Genomic DNA, 23,724 nt, shown 5'->3' with positions numbered 1-23,724 from the left:
GTTTTTGTTTCTGATTTTGTAATTTAAGGGTCGATGACTGTATGCACTGAAATGACTGATTTTTCTAAATTTTGATGTGTTTTATAACCTTTTTGTGGCAGATTGATGGGTAATGGCAATATACGACATGCTAAATGAAATTACTTTTGTTGATTTAGATGTGTTCCAAAACCAATCTTTTCTACATTTTGTGTAAACTTTTGTTCACGAACCATATCCAATGTATATAATAAAAATAATGATCTTTTTTAATTCAAGTTTATTCTTTGCTTATTGATTTTTTTACATTTAGGTTCAAAATTGTTGGTAAAGGGCAGTACGGATCATCATAGTAAAAGAGAAAAATTTTTGTGTTTCTAACTGGTTGACTTTTACATTTCGTGTAAATTTTGTGGGAGAGAATAGTATGCAACTGACTGATTTTTGTAGATTTACATTAAATGTTTTCTTAATTATGGCTTTTTCATATTTTTGTATAAGCTTTTAAGGGAAAGACAATATTTAAAATGTGTAAAGAACTTATTTTTGTTGATTTGTGCTAACTCTTGCAGGCCAATTTTTTGACATTTCAGAATAAAATACTGAGGGTTTTCAACATAATCACTTATAAGATGTACATATTTGAGATGCATTATTTCTGACATTGTTATTATCCGTGTTGTGACTGTTTGTGTTCTTACTGTCGGTTTTGTGAGTATTGGCGTGGTGAGTGTCGATGTTGTGAGTGTCATTGTTGTAACTTTTTATCAACTAGATTTTGCACCTTGCAAGCTGTTCTTTTTTTATTTTGTGTAAGATTTGACATTTGACATTTTGTGTAAGATTTTAAGAATTTTTTGTATATGCATTGCTTACGTCAGCAAAGCTTCTAAAGCAACTTAGTTTTTTAATGACCTTTTGCCTAAGTGGATTTTTCCACGGGCCTTATCGACTAATACGGAGTGTATGTGACGGTTTTAGTGGATATCGTCATTTTCCTTTAAAGTCGCCGAAATTTCCTTTGAAGTCGCCGAAAAAGTATGTCTCAAATGTTAAATTTTATGACGTTACGGCGCGACGTCACTAACACTACTTTAACATCAATATCCTATAATAAATTAATAAAGCCATTGCAATTCACTTAAAACTTTGAGGCCAAATAACTTAGAAACGAGGTGGTGACGTCAATGATTCTTAACCGCGTGGGTAACTAGGGACCACTTATGACCAATTTGGGTAGTTTTTTCAAACCAGGGTCCCCAATTTCGTTGCGCAATGGACAGGTTGATAACGTCACCAAAAAAACTTTAAACCCCAATATCTGTGCAACCGTTTGTCAAAAGAACATCATCCTATGCATTTTTTTATAAAAGGAAGGCAACCAACGTATAAATTTCTTAATATTTTTTTGTGTTTTCATGGACCTTGCTGACATCAGCATAATTTTTAAACCCTTATATCACCTTTGGGGTTCCTAGAAAACATATCATCCTATACATTATTTTGATCAACATTCCAAGGTCTATACGATAAGGGCAACAGAATAACAAAAGTTTAAAAAAAATGTTTGTGCTTTGACTTGTCTTTGCTGACGTTAGCAGAAATTTAAAACCCTTATATCTTCTTAGGCGTTCGTCCCAAACATATAATTTTATACTTTTTCTCGATCAGCGCTTTAATCTCTACACAATAGAAGCAACATGAAAACAAGTTCTATTTTTTTTTGATGAGTTGCTGACATCATCAAAATTTAACTGAACCTCTTTTTAAATTTTAATTCTGCTTAATTTGACATCATTAAACTTTTTAACCTCAATGAGGGGGTAAATATGTACAAATTATTGCTAAATATATGAATTTTACGAGAAAGTGACAAAACAGTACTTTCAATAAACAATGCTATATAGGAAAAATGTGTAGTTTATACTGCTTCCGTGCTTATAAGTGTATATTTCCAGGGACCATGAGTACGGCAGAGTAATTTCATAGCAGGTTTGCGAAATAATGATACACGAAAAAATAACGATGGCGAATTCTTGTGGATTGTTTGACGAGCTGATAATGACTCTATTTAATAATAGCCGTCGTCTGTTTTTGTGTTTGAAAACCGCGTCCTGTTACGGGAACACGAAATTTTGTAAATTACGCACCGATACCAAATGCGATATATTTTCACCGACTTTGTTTTGACCGCTCACACGTACTGTACCAATCACGACGCCTTATTCCTTAAAAAACCATCAAAGATTTCCGCGGCTGCACGAAGGCCATTTTGATTTTGAAAGTAGTCAAGTGTGGTCAGGTTTTTAGGCTTTTTATCTTCTAAAAGCTTTTTATTTTTTTTATATTTTTTTCTGGTTGTTTTTAATATTGTCACGTTTTTTAGCCACGTAAAGATCTTAAACGCACCAGTTTTAGAATTTTTGGCTAGGGACGAAGATTTTGCTACCTAGTTAGCCATATAGAGCCTTACTTATTACTGTTCTATATGACATAAGAACTTTTATCCTACCCAACATTTATTTTAATGTTAAAGCTGTAGCCATTTAGCTAGCTCCCATCTGTGGCCAAAAAGTGAGAGTATAAAAATGTTGTTTGGCTACAACAATATTCTTAAGCAATGATTCTTATTCTATTTGCAGTTAGCTAGATAGATATATCTTTTATTATTTTCCTGAAAACTTTTTCTGCAAATAAAATGACTGAACAATTGTTATAGCTGGAGGGGTAACCACAGGCTCTCCCCTGTGTTTTCAGTTAAACCGAAGATGCGATGATGTTGTTTTGCAAAAGGATATTACGACTGTTCAACTCTGTTTAACTGTAATAAGCTGTTAGCCAAATGCTAGTAACAGACTGATTTTTGTAAAAGCTTATTATGCCTTATGCGTATTTCCAAACGGTTTACATGTACTAAGGGATCAGCCCATTGTGACAATTAATTGTTAAACCTTTTCAGTAACCACACCTGTCCGGATGTGCAACACTCTTTACCTGGGCTAACCGCTCAGCCCTGTCTTAGCAATGGACTGTTTCTTGTGTTTTTATTTAAACAGAGTTTGCTAGAAAGTTTTTTTAACAGGGTATTCTTCTTATACTAGGCGGGACACCGACGCGAAATGCCGGGGTAAGCCACAAGTCAAGGTATCACCCGGTGTTGAACACTCTGTGAAGCGTTTAATAAGAGCCGTAAGCTGTGCCATACCATCAGGTGGAGTGCTTTAGTACAGGTATACAGTATGTTGTAACAATAGTTGTAAATTAAGTGAAGCGCATACACCATGATAGTGCTACAACTGTAACATATTTTTCAGAAAATAACTTTCCCAAACAATAACTGAAATAAAAACAGAGCTTACAAACCGTTATTACCCGTCATAGCAAAAACAATCTGTTAATAATAATTTATTTTTGCAGATTAAGTTTCTGTGAAAGTTTAGAAATTAATTGTGACACCGGACTGAGCACTTAGTAAAGTTAAACAGTGTGGCACTGGCCTATAGGCATAATACCATTTTCCGAAAACTTTATCTTTGGTTTAAAAAAAAACCACAGGAATAGCTCGTCGTCAACAGCAGGCAGAGCGCTTACCAGGTGAATCGTGTCAAACACATGAGCATACGGTAATACCATTTACATAGCATTACTCGGTCGTGTTAAAAAAATTATTTTTTTATAACACCTCTTGCAAAAACAATTCCACGCAACTTCGCTTCAAAAAAAAAACACAGGGAGCAGACTTTTGTTACCCGTCTAGTTAAAACTATCGCTCAGGCATTTTATTTGCACAAAAATAATGAAAGATGTAGCTACATAGCTAACTGCATTTAGCATGGCACATAGCGCATGTACTCTCCATGTGTCATTAATAAACTTTTGACATTTGCTACAGTTTATATCACAGTAAAGTAGTAGCTAACTACTCAATTGCATATGATTGCATATTGTATGAAAACGATTACTTTGGAATTATCTTGCAGCCAACTGTATTTGGCTGTGCAAGTCACAAACCGAGGTGCAATGACACAAAAAGCAATAATGTTGGCTAACATAAAATTACATTTCTACGTTGGAAGCCAGAATCCTAAAATTGGTTTGTTTAAGATTGATATATGGCTAGAGAACGTGACAGTAACAGACAATTAGAACTAATGGTCAGATCTGCTTGCAAAATTTCGGACTGACATTAGGGCAACGTAAAAATTCTTGTTAAGGAGTATAAAGAGCTTTAGTTTCTGATTGGTCAATTGTATAAAACTCCGCTCCTGATTGGACCTTTATTTTAGCTGGAATCGTCCCTTTGCCAGCGAAGGCCCGACGGGTTTCCCCTGCGTATTTTGTACTTCGTGCGTGGTTAACACAAGTCGCTTTTGACGCACGAACACACAAACGGAATACGACTATTATTATAGAGACGCCCGTACAACACAATTGTACTAAGCTCAACTCGGTGTCACGATTCATTTTTTTTTAATTTCACGAACACTTATTCCGCAAAAGATAATAATATCGACTGATTGTTTTGCTATGATAGAGTAACAACGGTTTGTAAACTCTGTTTTTGTTTCAGCAATTTTTGGAGGAATTTTTTTATTGAAGAGTATGTTACAGCCGCAACAACAGTCGTGTATGCGCTTTATTTGATTTACGAAATACTGTATATTTGTACTAAAGCGCTCCACCTGATAGTGTGGCACAATTTACGGCTATTATTAAGCGCTCCACAAAGTTTTCCACGCTGCGCACATCGTGAATTGTAGCTTACCCCGGCCTTTCGACGCCGGGTTTCTCGGTTAGTCTCTTTAATAATAGCCGTATTCCGTTTGTCCGTTCGTGCATTTGTTTGCCCTTCTGTTACGGAAACACACGAAGTGCGATATATAAAGGACGGGCAACCCCGTGGATTTTTCCACCGGGTAATTATTATTATTATTATTATTAATTTATTTATAGTTGACAAGTTTACAAGAAAATGTAGCTCTGAGGCTAATTAAAGTCAACTTTAAAAACATTAAAAACAATAAATAACTAAATATGAAAAATTTATAAAGAATACCGTATATACCATTTTTTTTTTTAAATATTTTAAATAATATAAATAATATGTCAATAATATGTCAAGGCTATGTAGTGGTGGTTCCAGGAACTCAGTCAAACTTCCCAGGCAGGGGGCCGAGAGAAAATAATATGCAACCAGATAATAAGGCTAGAATATCCTCATATGACACCACCCCACTTAAACCGTCGCACCGCAAGACATGTTTAACTGAGTTCCCGCTCCACAACTGACAAAGGAAACGGGGAAACTAAAGAAAACCTAATTCAGGTATAAAAGTTTTGCATATTCTGCAAGGACAATGGTTTGGAATCCAGTTTCTTATTTTGTTTCTAAACTCAATTAAAGTACTGGCGTTCCGATACTCGTTAGGCAAAGAGTTCCAAAGCTTTAACCCAACATTAGACAGTGTTTCGATCCCATATCTCACTGAAAATATTTTGTTACTCTTGAGTTTGTCCTTCCACAAATTATACACTGGTTCAGGAAAAATAAAAAGTTCATTCAATATTTCTGGACCTGTTTTTGTTTTAGCTTTATACAGCTCAGTAACAAGGATGCGTAAGTTCGTTTGGTGAATTGTAACGCTCCCATTTTTTGATAAAAGCTCTTCAAATGAGGATTGATAGTCTTGATAGATAATTCTTAGTGCTCTTTCATGTATATGGTTTATCCCATTGTTTAATTTACGACTGTGAAACATCCATACTAATGGACAGTACGAAAAATGACTAGTGACAAAAGCATTAATAATCAGCTTTCGCTGATCTAATGTCATTAAGGAAGATAACCTTGCAAGCGCACTAACTTTCTGGCCTGCCTTGTTACAGAGCTGATTAACATGTTCCTCGAAAGAAAGTTTGTGGTCTATGGTTATACCAAGCAGTTTCTCAGTTTGAGAATTTTGTAGAAGTTCATCACAAACTTTTAATCGTACATCAGTTTTGTTAGTAAAAAAATGTGATTTTTCTGGGTTGGCTTTCATACCGTTATTTTCAAACCAAGTAAATATTATAATTGCTGCATATTCAATCTTTTCAATAACTTCGTTGATATTCTTTCCTATTGAAAATGGGGTTGTATCATCAGCATAGTTGACAATGTCCATATATGGGACAAAAAGGATAAGGTCGCATGAAAATATATTGAAAAGCAAAGGACCCAAAATTGATCCTTGCGGTACGCCGTATTTTATTTTTGTCCATATACTATAATTGTTATTTATACGTACTCGCTGTTTCCTGTCAATTAGGTACGAATTTATAAACAGCAAAGAGTTCATATCAAAGCCATATGCATGAAGTTTTGCTAGTAATAGCTCGTGTGGTATGCAGTCAAATGCCTTAGACAAGTCAGTTAAAAGCGCTCCAAATGTGCCACCTTTGTCAAGACTGTTTTTCCATTTTTCAATCATACTTATGAGGCATTGTTGTGAACTGTGCCCCTTGCAAAAACCAAATTGAAGTTTCGAAAATAATGGCTCGAAGAAGGTGTATATTTGGTCATACATGCATCTTTCATAGATTTTTGAGATGTTCGATAGGACGCTTACAGGTCTATAGTTCGCCTTTTCAGTGCGCAGTCCTTTCTTGTGTGTAGGAGTATTATCTGCGTTTTTCAAAGATGTTGGAAATTCAGAACTTTTTAACGATTGAGTAAAATTTTCAGTAATGAATTGGCTAAAAATATCACTGTTTTCTTTGATGATGTTAGTAGGAATATCATCTTTCTGCTGCGCCTTTTTTGGATCAAGTTTTCGAATGTATTTTTCAACATCTTCAAATGCAGTTTGTTTAAAAGAAAATTTTGTGCTGCTTTTTGCGCTTTTTCTTATCTTTTCTACACTAGGATGAGATTTATATTTATATATTATCGAATTTATTTGATCTTTGGGTCTGTTTTCATTACTTGAAGGTTGTATATTTGATGACTTTATGCCTAAATTTTCAACAACACTGCCAAAATTATTGTTGAATATTTCAGTAATATCTTTATCATGAGATATTGTAGTCCCATTTTCAACTAAGGTAATATTTTCACTTGTAACTGTTTTGTTAGAGAAACATGGTTTTACTGTTTTCCAGAATAACCTATTGTCAGTTATATTTTTAACATTAAGGTTGTTGAAGAATTTGTATTTACTTTTTCTTATTAGTGAAACACAAAAATTCCTTTGTTTATTGTATGCTAATTTACTCTCTGGAGTTTTATCCTTCCTATGCTTATTTAAAAGTTTTGATCTCTTCATAATTGCCTTGTTTATTTCTTTACTCATAAAAGCTGCCTTATTATGACGTACATACCTTTTTTTTCGTGGAGCATGATTATCTAAGATGCTTAAAACATTGTTTTTGAATTTTTAAAAAATTTTAAAATCATCGAGATTTTTGTCATCATTTAGAGCACCCATTATATCATGGCGGAAATTTACATTATTGAAATTCCGATATGCTCTATAATTTATAATTTTTGGTTTTCGTTTAGCAAAGTTGGCCTTTAAAACAGTCATTGTCAATTTATGAAAATCAGACAAGCCTGTTTCAATAGCCCTGGAGTGACAAAAAGATCTTGGGTGGTTTGTCAAGATGAGATCTATGTTTGTAGGGTTATCTATGTTTTTGAAGCATGTAGGCTCTTTTATTAAAGAGTTAAGTTTATATGTTGTTAAAAATTCATTTACATGTAGGTTGCTAATTTCAGCGTTAAAATCACCCAGTATTACATAGTTCTCATATTTGCAGGAAAACGAATCAATGTTTTTACTTATGTGGTTTAGGTTTTGAGCAATAAGATTAGTTTTTGGGTTATATAAACACACAACTAACCATTTTTTGCTTCTTAAATTTAATTCAATATAAAAAATTTCAAGCTCACTACTTTCACATTTGGGTTTTAAAAGTTTTGAGGGAATATCATTTCGTACATAGAAAATCATTCCTCCCCCATTGCCATTTCTGTCGAAACGGTATGCATTATAGCCTTAAATCAAAAACTGATTAGTAGGAAAAGATTCATTTAATTTTGTCTCTGAAATTAAAAAGAGATCAAGGTTTCTATTAACTTGATCAATAAGAGTCTCAAACTTAACAACTAGGGTAATGACTAGTCTCTATAAAAATAGCCTTCATCTGTCTGTTTGTGAGTCTGTTTGTCTTTTTGTTACGGAAACACGAAATACAATATACAAAGGACTGGGGAACCCGTGAATTTATCAACGGGTTACCGACTAGTCTATTTTATAGTAGCCGTACTCAGTTTGTGTATTCAGAATGGTTGTCCACAGCTTTTTTTAGGTCTGAACAATTCATTATGCTGACGGGCGAACACAAGTTATCTTCCACAATCGTGTTCCAATATGTTTAGAATAACTGCCTAATTTTGAAAATAATATCCATGAGCAATAATTTATGGCTATTTTATATTAGATCCACGGACTTTAAACTTAACACCTAGGACTTTAAAGGTTATTTGGTCAGATCACAAACTTCAAAGTGTGATAATTCTTTCTGACGTCAGAATGGTCCATTTTTTTGATTTCCTAAACCTTCTCGGGCCATTACGTTAATTGTTCCACAAGACATTGCAGAAACAGCGACTAGTTATTTTCCACGCTTCCACGCTTTTTTTCCTTGCCCGCCCAACGCATCTGCCAAAGCAGAAGTCCCGCAGCTTTTTTTGCCAGCCATATTCGGTAGGCGAAAATAGTCCATGAGTATAGAACTAAATCGACAACAAACCACTTCACAAAAAAATCTGTAACAATTTATTAAAGAAAAATAACAGACTAAGTGCATGCAGTGAACTTGATGATGTTCAACATTAGTCAACTACACAACACGTCAAGAATCAATTTTTAATTTTGACAATAAATCAAATTTAATTGCATCTGAATAATAAGACGTCAAACTATTATTTCCAAACACCATTTAAATTTAAGTCGAAATAATTATCATACCGTGAGTCGCAATGCATTTTCTTGCACATATATGGAACCCGATCCACAATCCTTCACAAAAGATATCTCAGGCAAATCCTTCAAATTAACAATCGAGGGAAAAAGTAATTCCAAGGTATAATTTGTTCCCGTTGCATTCCCTTCGTTGCTAATTTGTATGTCTGAGACAGATTCTGTATATCTAAAAACAGCAAATTCAGTTCGTAAGTAAAGGTTTAAGGTCTTTCAAAAGATACACTCTAATGCAACATCCTTTTCCTTGTAATTGTAATCTCCGTTCTAGAGACGTCAATGTATTGAATTTCGACCGTGCCTTCAGCCAACTTACTCCAATCGATACGTAGTGGCATTTCTTATAAAATATATCACCATTGAATGTCACCCTCAACCCTCCCCCCACCCACCCCCCTACAATTAGGTAGCATAAGTAGCATTATTTAGTTCTAATATTTTATACAAGTAATATTAACTATGTATCAATTTTTCCTAGAGCCTTACTTAGGCTGGCGCGATGGTCAGTCTTCAGATTTAGAGGGATAAAAATAGGCAGTTAAATATCTTTGGTATAAGAGCCATCTACAATTAATTTTACCGGTGGTATAAGAGTAACACCACCACAGAAAAAATAAAGAGATGTTATTATCAAGAAAATTAATTCTATTTCACACTCTTTTAATAACGATCTGGCTAATTTGACGCTTTTGACTGAAACGTATGCGTTTGCGTATGTTCGTGCGCCCAGTTTGCCTTATACAAACCAAAGGAAACATCGCCTTGGTGCGCTGAAATAAAACATTATGATAACTGATTACGTACCCAAATGGTTTTTGACCTCTGTTAAAATTAAACCAAGGAAGAGGGTGCAGTGTCGCACGGGATTGGTCGTTTCCTTGCATTTGAGTCATAAAAGCATGACGAATGGATATTCCATAATCAGTTCGGTGTTTCACAATAAAAGCCACAAATAGTATGTCAGTGTCTTCTGAAGAGTCTCCCATCTGAAAAATAGAAATAGGAAATCGTATTTATTATGCTGTTGGTTAGTCGATGTTAAGTACTACTCAACAGAATTAGAGTAGTAGAAATCTTTTGTTTATCCACACGCCTTTTAAGCTTTATTGTTTTTTTTTGCTTCTTTTTCTTTTGCAGTTTTTCAATCTGAAATTTTCTTCCGAAAAATATCCTTAATTAAAAAAAATCGGAAATCTTCTTTAGGGGATGAGATGATGAAGATTTACATGGTTGGGACCAAAAAACGATGCTGTGAACAGTAACAATGCAAATCTATCGAATACTTATTTCCCATTTTATTGTTTTCTAGTTATCGTAACTGGGGACAGAGGCAAAATCTTGTGCAAAATAGTCTTGGACAAAAAAATACAAGTAACATTTTTTGCATTAAAATGCTTTTATTTAACACACACCAGAACAACAGCAAAATCCATAAGTGAATTAATATTCACTTATGGATTTTGCTGTTGTTTTTTTCCATGGTTATACGAAAACAAGGAGCTAAATAATTTAATAATTATTTAGCTCCTTGTTTTCGTATAACCATGGAAAATGTGCGTGTGTTATCAGAACGTGTTAATAACGTACCTATATATAAATATCTCTAACAAAAGGTATCTTTGCCGAACTAGACAAAGATATCAGGAGCTGCCCATGCTAATACTAGGAAACTTACCTCAAAATTTGTTGCATATTGCAAGTGATTTCCAATGATATTTGCTTCGTCTACCAGATAAAGAATTTCTCTATGCCCCCAGAGTTGGTATTGTACCCCAAAATCATCTTTGCGTTTATTCCAGCCACCACTGCGGGACGGAAGATTATAGCCGTCTTTAGAATTTGTAATGACTCCAGTTATGGCTGATGCTAAATTAAAAAACGAAAGCATAAATTCTTTAAAAGTAATGCTATTTTTAAAACATACCCAAAACACAATTAAGGTTGGGTCAATTTAAGCCCATCAGCGGCACGAAAGCTGAAAAAAGTTGCAGATTTCCACCTGCTGGTTATTCCACCCACAAACAATATGTTATAGACGGCTATTGTTGGAGCATATCAAAAATGCGAGCAAGGAACGGGAAGCAAGAAATGTCAAACGTTTTACAATTAACTCAACTAATAATTAGTATCTATTGTTAGCCCGTGGAAATCCATGATTAATACCCTAACGCTTGGTTCACACGGGTCTTAAAGTTATGAAATTCTGGTCGAATAACTTTGCCATAAGTATTTGAGTACATTTTTCATAAGTACCTGCTGGCGTTCACACGAAAAACAGAATTCATAAATTTTTGAAAGACTAGAAACAAGATGGAGAATATTGGTTTAGGAGTAGTTTGTTGTTTTTCGTTGCTTGTTTTTCGTTAACGTAAAAGGCGAAAAGAAGTCGAAAACAAATTGTGAAAACGAAAAGAAAATGGGTGAAAGGATCTTTGAGAAAAGAGAACGCCTGGGAGATTATCATCAACTGTTCCAAGCAATGAAATTAGGTGACAGGGAATACTTATAACAGTAATTTAAAATTGACTTGCATTCTTATTGTCTTATTCTTATTAAAGGTATATTAAAATGTCCCCAGAAAGAATTAAAGATCTTTTAAGTACAGTTGGTCTTCATATAAAAAAAGAAGATGCAAACATGAGAAAATCTATTTAAGTGCAAGAAAATTGGTTATAACTCTACGATCTCTGGCAAGCTGCGATGCTCAGCAGTCGATTGCGCACTCATTTCGTATTGGTAAATCAAAATTGCCACAAATCGTAACAGAAACATGCGACGAGATTTACGAAGCACTTTCAGACTATTTAACTCCGCCAACAAATGATAATGACTGGCTGAAAATTGCAACAAGTTTCTACAATATATGGAATACGCCACAAAGGATTCTTTTGCCTTGCCCTGCTCGCAGTTTGGGATGCTAACTATTGCTTTACTACGTATTAAGTAGGGCAATATGGCAGTAACAACGATAGTGACGTATTGCTACACTCCCAGATGGGTCAAATGTTTGAAGATGATGAGCTTTTCAATCTGCCCAAAAGTAAACCACACGAAAAATGGCTTATGAGACCTTTTCCGGGCCCATTATCTACTGATGGTTTGAAGGTTTACAGCTATCGGCATTCCCGTGCAAGGAGGTCGATAGAAAATGCATTTGGTATCTTGTGTTCCAGGTTGAGAACTTTTCACAGACCAATTAGGTCAACCGTTAAAAAAGCCGAGAAGTATGTCATAGCATGCTTAGCTTTACACAACTACCTACGACAAACGGACAATGCTTTTTACTCTCCACAAGGATTCATTGACTCGGAAGACGCCAATGGTAGAATTAAACCTGGTCAATGGAGATCAATCGTTGAAAACGGGGATAATAGTTGCTGTTTTTAAAAGTTAAAAAAAGATCAGCGGGTGCGGTTACATGGGTGATGCTAATCGTATGCGCGATAATTTAAAAAATTATGTAAACTCATACTTGGGCAGTTTGCCATGTCAAATGGATTACGTTCACCGGTTTACCGTACAAAAACACTAAACTGATGTTTTACGTTATTTCTAAAATTTCTTATATTTTTATTCAACAAAAGTAGTTAATATAGTCAGTAATGTTAACGTTTTTAATCTTCCATAGTATTGTTTCCATATTCTTATTATTGCTTTCAGTGCTCGTGTGATATGGGATATTATACAGCTCGCTCATATATGGGCCAAATTAGTGTTGGCCACTTGGTTAATTGGTGTTAATGGGGGAGAATTAATTAGTGAGCTTAATTGGTGAGCTCATCAAAGGTTGCACGCTTGGCCTATCGTAATGGCCAATGCTGTATCTGAAAACTTCTTGGCGGATATCATTGGTAGCTTTTAACTGATCAAACTTAGGAAACTCTCTGATGTCTGCACTAAGAGATTTTAAAAACAGATCTACCATATCATCTTTGTTTACTTGTTGATGTTCTAATGCCTTGTTAACATTTTTCATTGAAGTCAACTCCGCAGCTTTAAAGGCATCATCTTGTTTGTTTGCTGCACTTAGCTTTCTTTTTTGACGGTAGTTTTGTATCAGAAATGCTGCTGTTAATAATTTTTCTTTCTTGAGAAATTGACCCATCATCATCCTCAACTTCTTCCGTATTTTCACTGCCTTCTGGAGTGAATTCGTTGTCACTATCTATCTCTCTTTCACTGTCAATGAATGAAAAGTTTCACTGTTACGTCTCAAAATTGATTTGCCTTCCCTGAGCGCCATGAAATCGTCCAACCAGCATGGACATTTATATGATTCCAGAGCATTTTCGGCTTTTTTAACTTCCTGCAATGATGTCCCAGATTTTTTTGATACTTTAAGTCTTTTTCTTTTTGATGTTTTTCTTTTTAAGACTTTCAAAAAATTGCTTAGCCTAAAAGAGATATAAATAAGAGAGTTTATATTTGGAAAGGTTTCCCCTTCAGATACAGATACAGTATACAAATTACCATTTTCAGCGAATTCTAAGTTCTCAGCTACGTTTTTCCAAGCGTTTTGTATAACATCTCGTTCCTTGTGACTTGGATCGGAATGCCAGGGCTAATGCAGCCAATCCTGGAATTTGCTTTTCAGATGCGATTCTATTTATTTTATTATTTTATAATTTAAAAAAAATAATTAAATTACAAATGTTTTTATTCCGAGATTCAAAATTCGAAATTCAATTTTTTATTCCTAGACATTCAATTTCGAAATTCGCGGACGCGCTACAAAATTCCCAGAAGTCTTGTTTGGTAATTTCCCACCTTGTTGGTTTGTTTATCTCGCTTTTAAAGATGGTGTCTACACGAGTGTTCTGTTGCATTATGTGTAGAACTCCTTTGCTTGTTTTTTGTTTGCTTATCTCTCTTCACCTTAACCATTGCTTTTTTTTTGAAAAACGTTTGGTAAAATTCGTTAAATTTGCTTTGGAAACTCTCTCTCGCCCCTTGGCCCAAAAGTCGTAAACTACTGCCATGGTCATATTTGTCGTGCATTGCCGGGTAAAATCTTACTTGCTCGGCTAACATTTTCTCTTGTATTGGGAAAATATTTTTACTTGTAGATCTTTTCTCTTTATTTTCGTTTGCAATTTTAAAAATCAACTCACTCATCTTTTAAAAAACCCTTATAAAATTTACAAATCCGCACATTATTCTAAAATAAAATCTAAAATCAAAAGTTTTTGTTTCTAAAAAATAATCTAGCACTATTCTAAGACGGCTTTTCATAAGTTTATCCGATACCTGCTGAAGTTCACTTTATTTTCGTTTGCAATTTTAAAAATCAACTCACTCATCTTTTTAAAAATCCTTTATAAAATTTACAAATCCGCACATTATTCTAAAACTAGTCGTCAGCCCGTGGAAAATCCACGGGTTTGCCCGTCCTTTTTATACCGCATTGCGTGCTTCTCGCTATTGCGCAGCTAAGCTACCATTTTGCGTGACAGACAGACGGACGGACGGACGGACAGACGTATACGGGCATTATAATATAGATAAAATTTAAATTCAAAAGTTTTTGTTTCTAAAAAATAATCAAGCACTATTCTAAGACGGCTTTTCATAAGTTTATCCGATACCTACTAAAGTTCACACGGGAACAAATTTATGAAAATTCATCATACGCAATACGATTAGAATAACTTTAGGACTCGTGTGAACCACGCTGAAGGAAAAGTTCAACCGAAGATGGTAACTACTGGCAGCTACCATCTTTGACTCACGAAGAATGAATTACATAAATTTGTAGTTAGAACAGTGCATTCAAAAATGTGTTAAAAATATCACATCGTTAAAACTCAAACATAAAAAAATAAAACTTTTTCATGGGATATAAGCCGTGGGCTATGCAACAATATCGTTCAGTTTCGTTGTCCAAATTTGGTGACCGATAATTTCTTCTAAAAGTTCATAGAGACAATGTTCTATACGAGAAAAAATGATGTTACCAACTCTGTAAACCCGCAGTTTTTTCAAAAAATACAATTATAATGACACGTCTTTCTCTGCCCTATTTAGCAGTTTGTTTTGATCTAAGAACCACCTGCTACAATACGGAAAGACCGAAAATCTATTACGCCCACTGCTATTTTCAGTTGGTAAAATATAATTTTGAAAAAAAAAGGTGACTACGCGATTTACAAAGTAAACAAACTTGAATGAGCGCAAAAGAGAAATGGAAAACGAAAGCTTTTGTTTTATTCATTCGGATTGTGTAGTAAACGAAACCCTCGTACGTTGTAGTAGTGTAGGATTGCGTAGAATTATAGAATTTAGGAAAGAGTGGATTAAATTAAATAGCGTAGAGTGTGCAATTGCCCAAACTTCTTACGATGTATTTCCTAAGAGTGAAGAAAAGAAACTAGAAAACAAGGAATTTCCGCATCTGTTTTATCACAGAAAATGTTATCAGTTGTTTACCAACATAGATAAATTAAAACGAACGAAAGATAAAAACAAAAAACTTGAAATTTCTAAGGTATGTGATGTTAAAGATTTCAGCTGCAGAGTTATTTTAATTGTGTATAGCTATATTTTATATGTATTCTTTCTGTAATTCGATTTCTCCATAGAATTATGCATTCAAAAAAACAAAAGATGATATTGTACCTCCTGCAAGAAAAAGTTGCAGAATTTCTCAGCCTACGAAAATTTCTGAAAGATCGAAGCATGTTCTAGCCTCGGAGTGTATTATTTGTGATAAGAATATCATTTATAAAACTGAAAAAGTAAGAATATTTATTTATAGCACATTATTCGAACGATCGAATGATCGAATAATATTCGAAACAATTTATTTTTAAATTAGTGCAAGCGAACTCGTATAACTATTCACGAGCTGAGACACTGACATGCAATCAGTTGAAGGCTGCGGCTGAATTTAATAAAGACGAGCGAATTTTGACAGTGCTGAGAGAAAAAGATTGTGTTGCGCTCGAAGTACAATATCATAAACCCTGCTATAAGCTTTATGTTAAAAATCAACAAAAGAATTTGACGCAGTGCGAGTCTTGCTATGAGATGTTTTGTGAAACTTATGTCAAAATGAAATTAATAGAAGAAAAAAAAATTGTCAATATGACAACTCTGGTTAGAAAATTTAGATATATTGCTGCTAGACAGGGTAGCAATACTTTCAATTATAAAGCTTCTAGACTGCGGTTAAAGTTACAAAAAGACTTCCCTGAACTCGTCTTCTATCGCCCAAAATTTCGCAGAAAGAGCTACATTGTCTATCTAAAAGAATATGAGGCGGGGGACATGTTAGAATCTGCAGATCTAACAGTAAGTGAAGGTACAACATCAGAGAGTTCTTCCAGCGACGAAAGTGAGTGGGGTGATAACGCGACGCGAGGGATTCCGAGCAACTATCTCTACCATGCAGCATTTTACTTGCGCAATATCATCAAGGCGTCAGAATCGTTCATCGTAAAAAGAGATGTTCGAGAATTTGTTCCTCCATTACTGTACAATTTCATGGCCTGGCTACTGAATATGAGTGACGAACCTAATTTTGAGACACGCATTAACATCAAGGACGTGAAAGACGATCGAATCATTTTGTCGCTAGCACAAGATCTGATTTCTAACGCGACAAATGGGAGAACAGTTACACCTAAATCAATGGCCTTGTCGATGGCTGTAATACAACTAACTGGTAGCTCCAAGTTGATTAATATTTTAAATGGTTTTGACCATTGCACTTCCTACTCCTCTTTGCTACGTCATGATACTGCATTGGCGGAAAAAGCAAGCTTGCGTTCGTCTGATTTACCAGAAAACGTCGATCGCAAGAAATTTCCCACCGTTGTTGTAGACAATGCTGACTTTTCTGAGAAAACTAGGAAGCAAACACACATCACCAACATGATCATGATTCAAAATAATGTCACAGACAATCAAACTTGTGTGTTATCGATAAAAAGATCACAAAGAAAAAGTCTTAATGTTCCTTTAAATGATTTGATGTCTTTTAAATTGGGTAAAAAAGAAACTTCTACTTTTTTTCTAATGTAAATCTAACGAAAATAGCATATGAACATCACGCCTTCACAGGTTGCGATTCAGTTAGCTCCTTTCATGGAAAAGGAAAAAAGAAATGCTTTGACGTAATGAAAACCAAGCCACTTTACATAGATTTTTTTCAACCCTCGGAGATGTAGCAGATGCTACGGAAGAGAGCTATAATAAAGCTGCTGTCTTTGTTTGCAGTTTATACGGTTCTCAGACAGTATCTTCAACAATCAATAGTACAAGATTGTACCTTTTCACTCATGGAAAATACAGCGAAGATCTTTTGCCACCAACAGACGATGCCTTGCGCTACCATCTTTTAAGAGCTATATACCAAGCTTTTATCTGGAAACAACGCACTGTTCAGTTCATTCCAGATATTAGCATAACCGAACATGGCTGGACGTTGAATAACAGCTCGCTTGTAATCAAATGGCTCGATCAAAAACCTGCAACACAAGCATTACTTCAAACAACAACGTGCCAATGCAAAAAATCATGCACCAACAATGCTTGTGGTTGCAGAAAAAACGGTCTTGAGTGCTCCAGTTTATGTTTATGTGAAAACTGTGAAAACGCAAACCCTCTTGAAGCTGATGGTACTAGCACCGAATCATCTGATAACAACTCAGAGAGCGATGAGGACATAGATTTTAACGTTTTTTAATATATGAAAGCAGCGTTTTAATTTCATTTTATTTTATCGGGTAGCATTAAGATCTTCGCTATGATCTTCTGAGACTTAACATTCTTAATATTATACTTTCTAACAATCATAAAAGGCTTAGGCAAGAATATAATAACTAATGGCGACAAAATTTTGTCCATTTACAGCCAAAATGTTGCTTTTTCATGTTATCGAGTATCGATACATAACGATATCACACGATAAAGGAATAATCGCTTGTTAAATGCATTTTTTTTAAATATTTTTGCATTAAGTAAGTTAGTTGTACGTACTTTTTAAAAAGAAAAGTTTTGGCTTTGTTGTAATGTTATTATTAGTTAGAAACGCGTAAAATCGATAATGCACTATATCACACGAAAGCACATTTTGAAACCCTTAATTACACGAAAACTGCGGGGTATCGAAATTGGTAACATCGATAGTATAAATCAGTACAACCCAAAACGCTGATTTAACCAAAAAAATATTGGTCACCAAATATGGGCAACGAAAATTATTCTAGACAGCTTTTTATTGAACATAGCCCACGGCCTAATATTAATTTATTGTTTTTTATTTTTATCTTTTTTAAAAGGATGTTAAAAATATAAATCTTTTTATACAGAAAGAAATAAGCAACTTAGAATATACTCACAGGAAACTTTCTTACAAAAAAAAAATCCTTCATATGTTTCAAAAATTACGTATCGCTTTGAAATCGCCATTTTGGATTCTTAAATACGCCAGGAAAAGACGAGGAGTTATTTTTCTTATTCTACAGAAAAAAAACAACACAGAAAAAACACTAAACCAATAAAGTAAACGGATGAGAGTAAAAACAAGTTTTTTACACAAATGGAATTATAACTTTGCGCAGTACAAGCACCAAGCAGCGATATGGAACATTTACTAATTGGTTTTATATGGGCTTACTCTTTGCCAGACTAATTTAAACATTGACTTTAATATCAACATAATCGATTTAAAAAATGTTGTTACTTTAGATTCATTTCTAACATATTTTCTAACATACTTACGCCGCCTCTTTTTGTTAGGCATGGATGCTATATTGAGTGTTTGAAACGAAGGATTAAACATATTAGTGTATGACATGCTAAAGACGTGCTCAAACGTTGTTCCCGCTTCAATCTCATATTGTTTCGGCAATTCCAGTAAAGTCAGTGATAACTCTAAAGAATGGAAGCATGTTATTAGTCTAACTTTACAACGCCTAGCGGCGTGTTGTGTAAAATGTTCGTTTGCGGCCCGCAGTTTTGGCAACTGTATATCAAATGCTGTTCATTACAAGACATGCTAGCGATGCATAAAATAGCACTAAACGGAATAGAATTTAAAAGCAATATAAAAGGTCGGGGATCATTGTGGTAATATTAAAGAGCTCTATTGTGTTGTTTAAGAAGCCTCTTATATCACAAAGATTGTAGTCGTAAATTTACGACTCCTCTCACCGCGTTGACTACAATGGTGTTCTCGTTTTATTTTCATATGAAAACTGGAGAAAAGGAACTAAATGTTTGTTACCACTATTTTTTAAAAGACACAAAATTTAAAGTTTTAAAGTTTTTCCAACTTTAATTTTTTTACCTGCTTTTCGTTTTTTTCTCCTAATTATTTTGTGCCTTCTAGCAACATTCTCTTACCTTCAACACGAGGTCCGAAAAAGCATGTTTTTGTTCCATTTGGACTTATGGGTATGATATCCGTCATGTTAGCCAAGCATCTGCACACGTTTGGCTGATAAGATATCCCATTGTAAAAGTTATTATTATGTTCCATTTGGTATCTATAGCAATCATTTAAACAGTTATTCATAGTACTAGCAGCTCTGCTATAAATTCTTGCAGCAACTGGAATTCCATCCTCTTTGACGCATTGTGCTAAAATTCCAAAAAAGCTTAAGGTAAATTACCAACCAAAATATTTTACAAACATTGTGTTAAGGTAACTCTTTGGTGCATTTTAATAATAGAAATACTCTGTTGGTACTCGAGATACAAAAGCTCCATTATAACTGTGAAATAATGCATATTAATCTTCAGCCGACATTCTGCCGCATACGTCTCTTCCCTTGCACTTTATTTTCAATAAACGCTTTTTTGCTATGTGGCTTTTAACTATAATAGTTACTGAGTTTTCATAATATTCTGTTAAAAACCTGTCTGACAAGTTTTTAGTTCCCACGCTTGCCAGAGCTAGATTTAGCTGTCACTCGAAAATGTAATCCGCGTTAGAATTGTGATTAGAACTTCAAACTTTCACCATAACATAACTTGATCAAGAGGAATCATTTTATAACGTTTTCAGAAGTAAAAAGCCCAATTTCAAATTTTTCGGGATTATACTTAAAAAGCCGAAAAATTTTTGACGACTTTTCGAATTTTGTCATGTAAGATAAGTAGAAGCGGGAAAATATGTTAAATAACCTTTATTTGTCTTTCAGAATCTTTAAACAGACTGTTAAAGGTTTGTTCGGGAACAAATGGGTTTTTTATTTTTGGGATTTAAACACTGGTATTTTCGAAAAATTTCAGTCTTTAGATGACTTTACAGAAACAGTGCTGACATAAGCAGATATTGATAGCCACCATTTTTTTCCTCTATTGCAACACTGCAGCTGCGTCAAGTTATATTCCTTTTAAAAGTTTCACGGCACTGGTGCTTAGATGTGCCTTTTCCTTTTTCTTTGACATTATTTTCATTTTTATTTTTCAATTTAAAGTCAGCAATGTCTTCAGAACAGAATATAACAAAGTATGGAGATAGGAGGGGAAGGAGAGGTGACAGCCACCCCTCCTGAAGTTAAATTCTTTGTGTAGCAATATAGAAATTCTATAAACCTATTTTAATGTTTAAGCCACCTAACATCCCACGAATATTTCATCCATGACAGTAGCCTGAGTAGCGTTTTCAGTTCATAAACAATTTATGTAGAACTGTGTTGGTCAACGTATTTCGACGCGACAGTGGATTAAATAAATATTTTTTTCTATCTTATTTGTAGTGCCTAGCCTTGAGCCGCTGGTAAAAATCACAGGGACTAGTCAGTGGCCCATGAATAGATCCACCGATTCGTCCGTCCTTTACTTAGCGCATTTCGTGTGTCTTGCAACTGTGGTTACCATTTTGCATGACAGGCAGACGTATACGGGTATTATACTATAGATTCACCTGTCCCAATTCGCTGCTACAAACTGCCGCTCACAGACAGCGAACATTGTACCGTTTGAAATGTGACTTTCTGTGTTAAAAAAAATGTGAGACATTGTTGGGTTTCATATTACGCCAAGTACGTTAGTGCATTTTAGTTTCAAAGTAGCGTGTAAATTACAGACGGGCGACCCCGTGGATTTTTCTACGGGTTAACGACTAGTCTATATTATAACTTTCTGTCCGTGAGCCAAAAATGGTAGCTGCGAATAGCGACGGGTAAACTCCCGTGGATTATCAACGGGCTTTTGACTAGTTAATTCATTACTGAACGTGATTGATGTCGATGCAACATTTTTTTCCTCTAAAAGATATCGATCCTTTTAAAACAAAATACACATATTAAATATGGGTTTTAACAGTACGATGTTATAAAAGGGTGTAATCTCCCTTGCCACCCCAATGTTAGTTTGATCATAAATAAGATATACTTACGATATGCATCAACTTTCTTGATCACCTCTACCTGTTAAAAAAAAGTGAATCAGGCTTATTATGATTTTTTCAGACCGTACTTATAACGACCTTTCTTATTACTTACGTTTACTACGCGTCAGTTAACACCTGTCAGGCGCTAGTTGTAAAATAAGATTTTCTGGATAACTTAATAGACTGCATGTTGTTTTGTTACTTCTACATTGTATTCTGCACAATGAAGGGACAAAAACAAACGTTTGGAACGTCGACAAGTGTTTTAATGAGCAGCATACAGATAGGATTAATAAAGTATTATAAAGGTGAAATAACTTGCAATAAAATTTCCCTTTTTAACAGTACAAAGTTAAAATAAAATTTTTAAAGTAAAATACAACTTCACGATATAAATCTGTCTTCTTAATTATCACAACATGTGTAACTTTTTAATGGCGAGTTCCCAATGTCTAAAGTGATTTCATTTTTGACAAAGAAGAACAAAAACTAGAAAGAAACAAAAAGAAAAAAAATGTCTTACCATTAAAACGATCAAAATATTTTTAGGCAACATCATGTTTTCATTTTCAAAGGTTCCAATGAAATGAGAGTGAAAAAAAAAACGTATTGATAAATGTATATTGAAAATAATGAATTTAGCCTTTTAATATTTAGTTACAATTCAATTCAGGATTTAATGCTTGTATACGTTGCTCGGACGTTTTTCGTTAGTAAATATATATCTCGCAAAGTCCACTATACTTGTTGCCACCGCAGTCATGTATAAGCATTAATAATCTGCTAAGAGATATTTTGAATTTTCAATGACGATATCAACAAAAAATAAATCAAAATTTAATCTTATGAAAATTACAGAATATGTCCGGTCCTGCCTGACGTCACCTTCATGCAGCTAGCTAACACGCCACCACCAATTTTTTATTTTGCAGTTTATCGGTTTAAATGAATAAAAAAATAGTCAACCAGCATTCATTAATTTGTATACCACAATTTTTATTAAAAGTAAAATAATTAACAAAGAGCGAAAACAGGGTGAACGCTTATTACAGTAAGATGTGTTACGTTCTTAGGGGCGTAATGCCTTTAAAGAAAAGCTTTTACTGGAAGTTCTAAAACTAATCGTGATCAAAAATAGCTGCGAGTGTAATCTAACCACACCTAAACATTAAAAATTCTGTCGAGACTGCTGTAACATTGACACTCGAAGGTAGAGCTAATCCTGCTACATTAAAAATAGAAACAAAAAAAGTCAGAAAATCTTTTGGAAGGTTGTCCCATTTACAAACACTTGCTTGTGTATACTACTTTTAGCTAGTAGATGAAGATAACACAGAAAAGCGTAGATTTGGCTTGATTATACTGCATTTATAGCAAAAAACATAACAAAACTCTGTAATTATAACCTCTCACTAAAAATTTATTGAAACAATTACACTCTTCTGGTTATTTTTGTGGTAAAAAAGATTCAACTGATGCACTGCTACCTTTTCAAATGAGTACGTTAGGTACTGTGCGCTAGTTGTTGTTTCAAATAGCGCTGGTTTACTGAAGAATCCACATCAGGGTCCACAAAGGCCCCGAAATATAGGGGAAATGGTCATGTTTTTGTGACTGCAATTAGTACATTTTAAGAGTTTGGATAACCTCCCTTAGTTGAGTAGTTAAAAACACTTAGTACGAATAAAGTCGGTCACATGACAATTACAATTCATGCCTTAAACGACGATTGATAGCAATAATTTTACCTTACAAAAATTCAAAATAATTTTCAGATATTTTTCAGGTATTTTTTTCAGATATTTACTTTTTCATCTAAATTAATTATTAGTTATTATGTAATTGTTATTTTGAAAATTAACAGTTACTTATTCTGATTATTAATATTTTAAATACATTCTGTAAGGAGAAGCAACTCTTTGAGATTCTATTGAAACAAACAGCGTGGTTCTGGCAGGTGTCTGTATAGAAAGTTAGTTTTAATCTTTGACAGCGAATAAATTATTCGTAAATTGAAATCTGCGATTATGATTGGTTTTGATAAACAATTGCATTTATTCTTTGGTTGGTTAATTTCCGAATGAAAAGTTTGTTGTTAAAGCAATTACTTTTCAAATTTTAAAAGTGCTCAGTTGTAAATGTAAATATACCGAATTTCCAATATGTTGGAATATGATTATAATTATATACCTTCCTTTTTTTTGTTTACAAAAGTGTAGAGCATGTTCTTTCGTTACAATGTATCCAGTTATGATAACATATATGTTATCATAATTGGATACATTACAACGAAAGCACACACAAGTTTATTTCTCGTTTACAAATTACTTTCTGGAAGGGGAACTTGTTATTTTGAAATAATCATTTATATCCACACAT

General features: G+C 34.1%; 1 protein-coding gene across 1 annotated transcript in view; it reads right to left on the bottom strand.

Annotated features, from left to right (window-relative positions):
- The window catches only part of LOC130644062 (uncharacterized), a 34,513-nt gene extending 12,435 nt beyond the window's left edge, over positions 1-22,078 (bottom strand). Inside the window, exons 1-7 of the mRNA XM_057449641.1 lie at positions 21,869-22,078; positions 21,352-21,382; positions 19,350-19,586; positions 18,726-18,878; positions 10,678-10,868; positions 9,807-9,988; positions 8,991-9,171 (exon numbers count right to left, since the gene is read on the bottom strand). Of these exons, the coding sequence (XP_057305624.1) occupies positions 8,991-9,171; positions 9,807-9,988; positions 10,678-10,868; positions 18,726-18,878; positions 19,350-19,586; positions 21,352-21,382; positions 21,869-21,904 (1,011 nt within the window). The 5' untranslated portion in view covers positions 21,905-22,078. The remainder of the gene's footprint in view (positions 1-8,990; positions 9,172-9,806; positions 9,989-10,677; positions 10,869-18,725; positions 18,879-19,349; positions 19,587-21,351; positions 21,383-21,868) is intronic.
- Between the last annotated feature and the right edge of the window lie 1,646 nt (positions 22,079-23,724).

This window comes from Hydractinia symbiolongicarpus, chromosome 1, assembly GCF_029227915.1.
Source record: "Hydractinia symbiolongicarpus strain clone_291-10 chromosome 1, HSymV2.1, whole genome shotgun sequence".
In the NCBI taxonomy this organism is placed as follows: domain Eukaryota; kingdom Metazoa; phylum Cnidaria; class Hydrozoa; order Anthoathecata; family Hydractiniidae; genus Hydractinia; species Hydractinia symbiolongicarpus.
The sequence above is the reverse complement of the archived record's forward strand: the minus strand, read 5'-3'. Positions and strand labels throughout refer to the sequence as shown.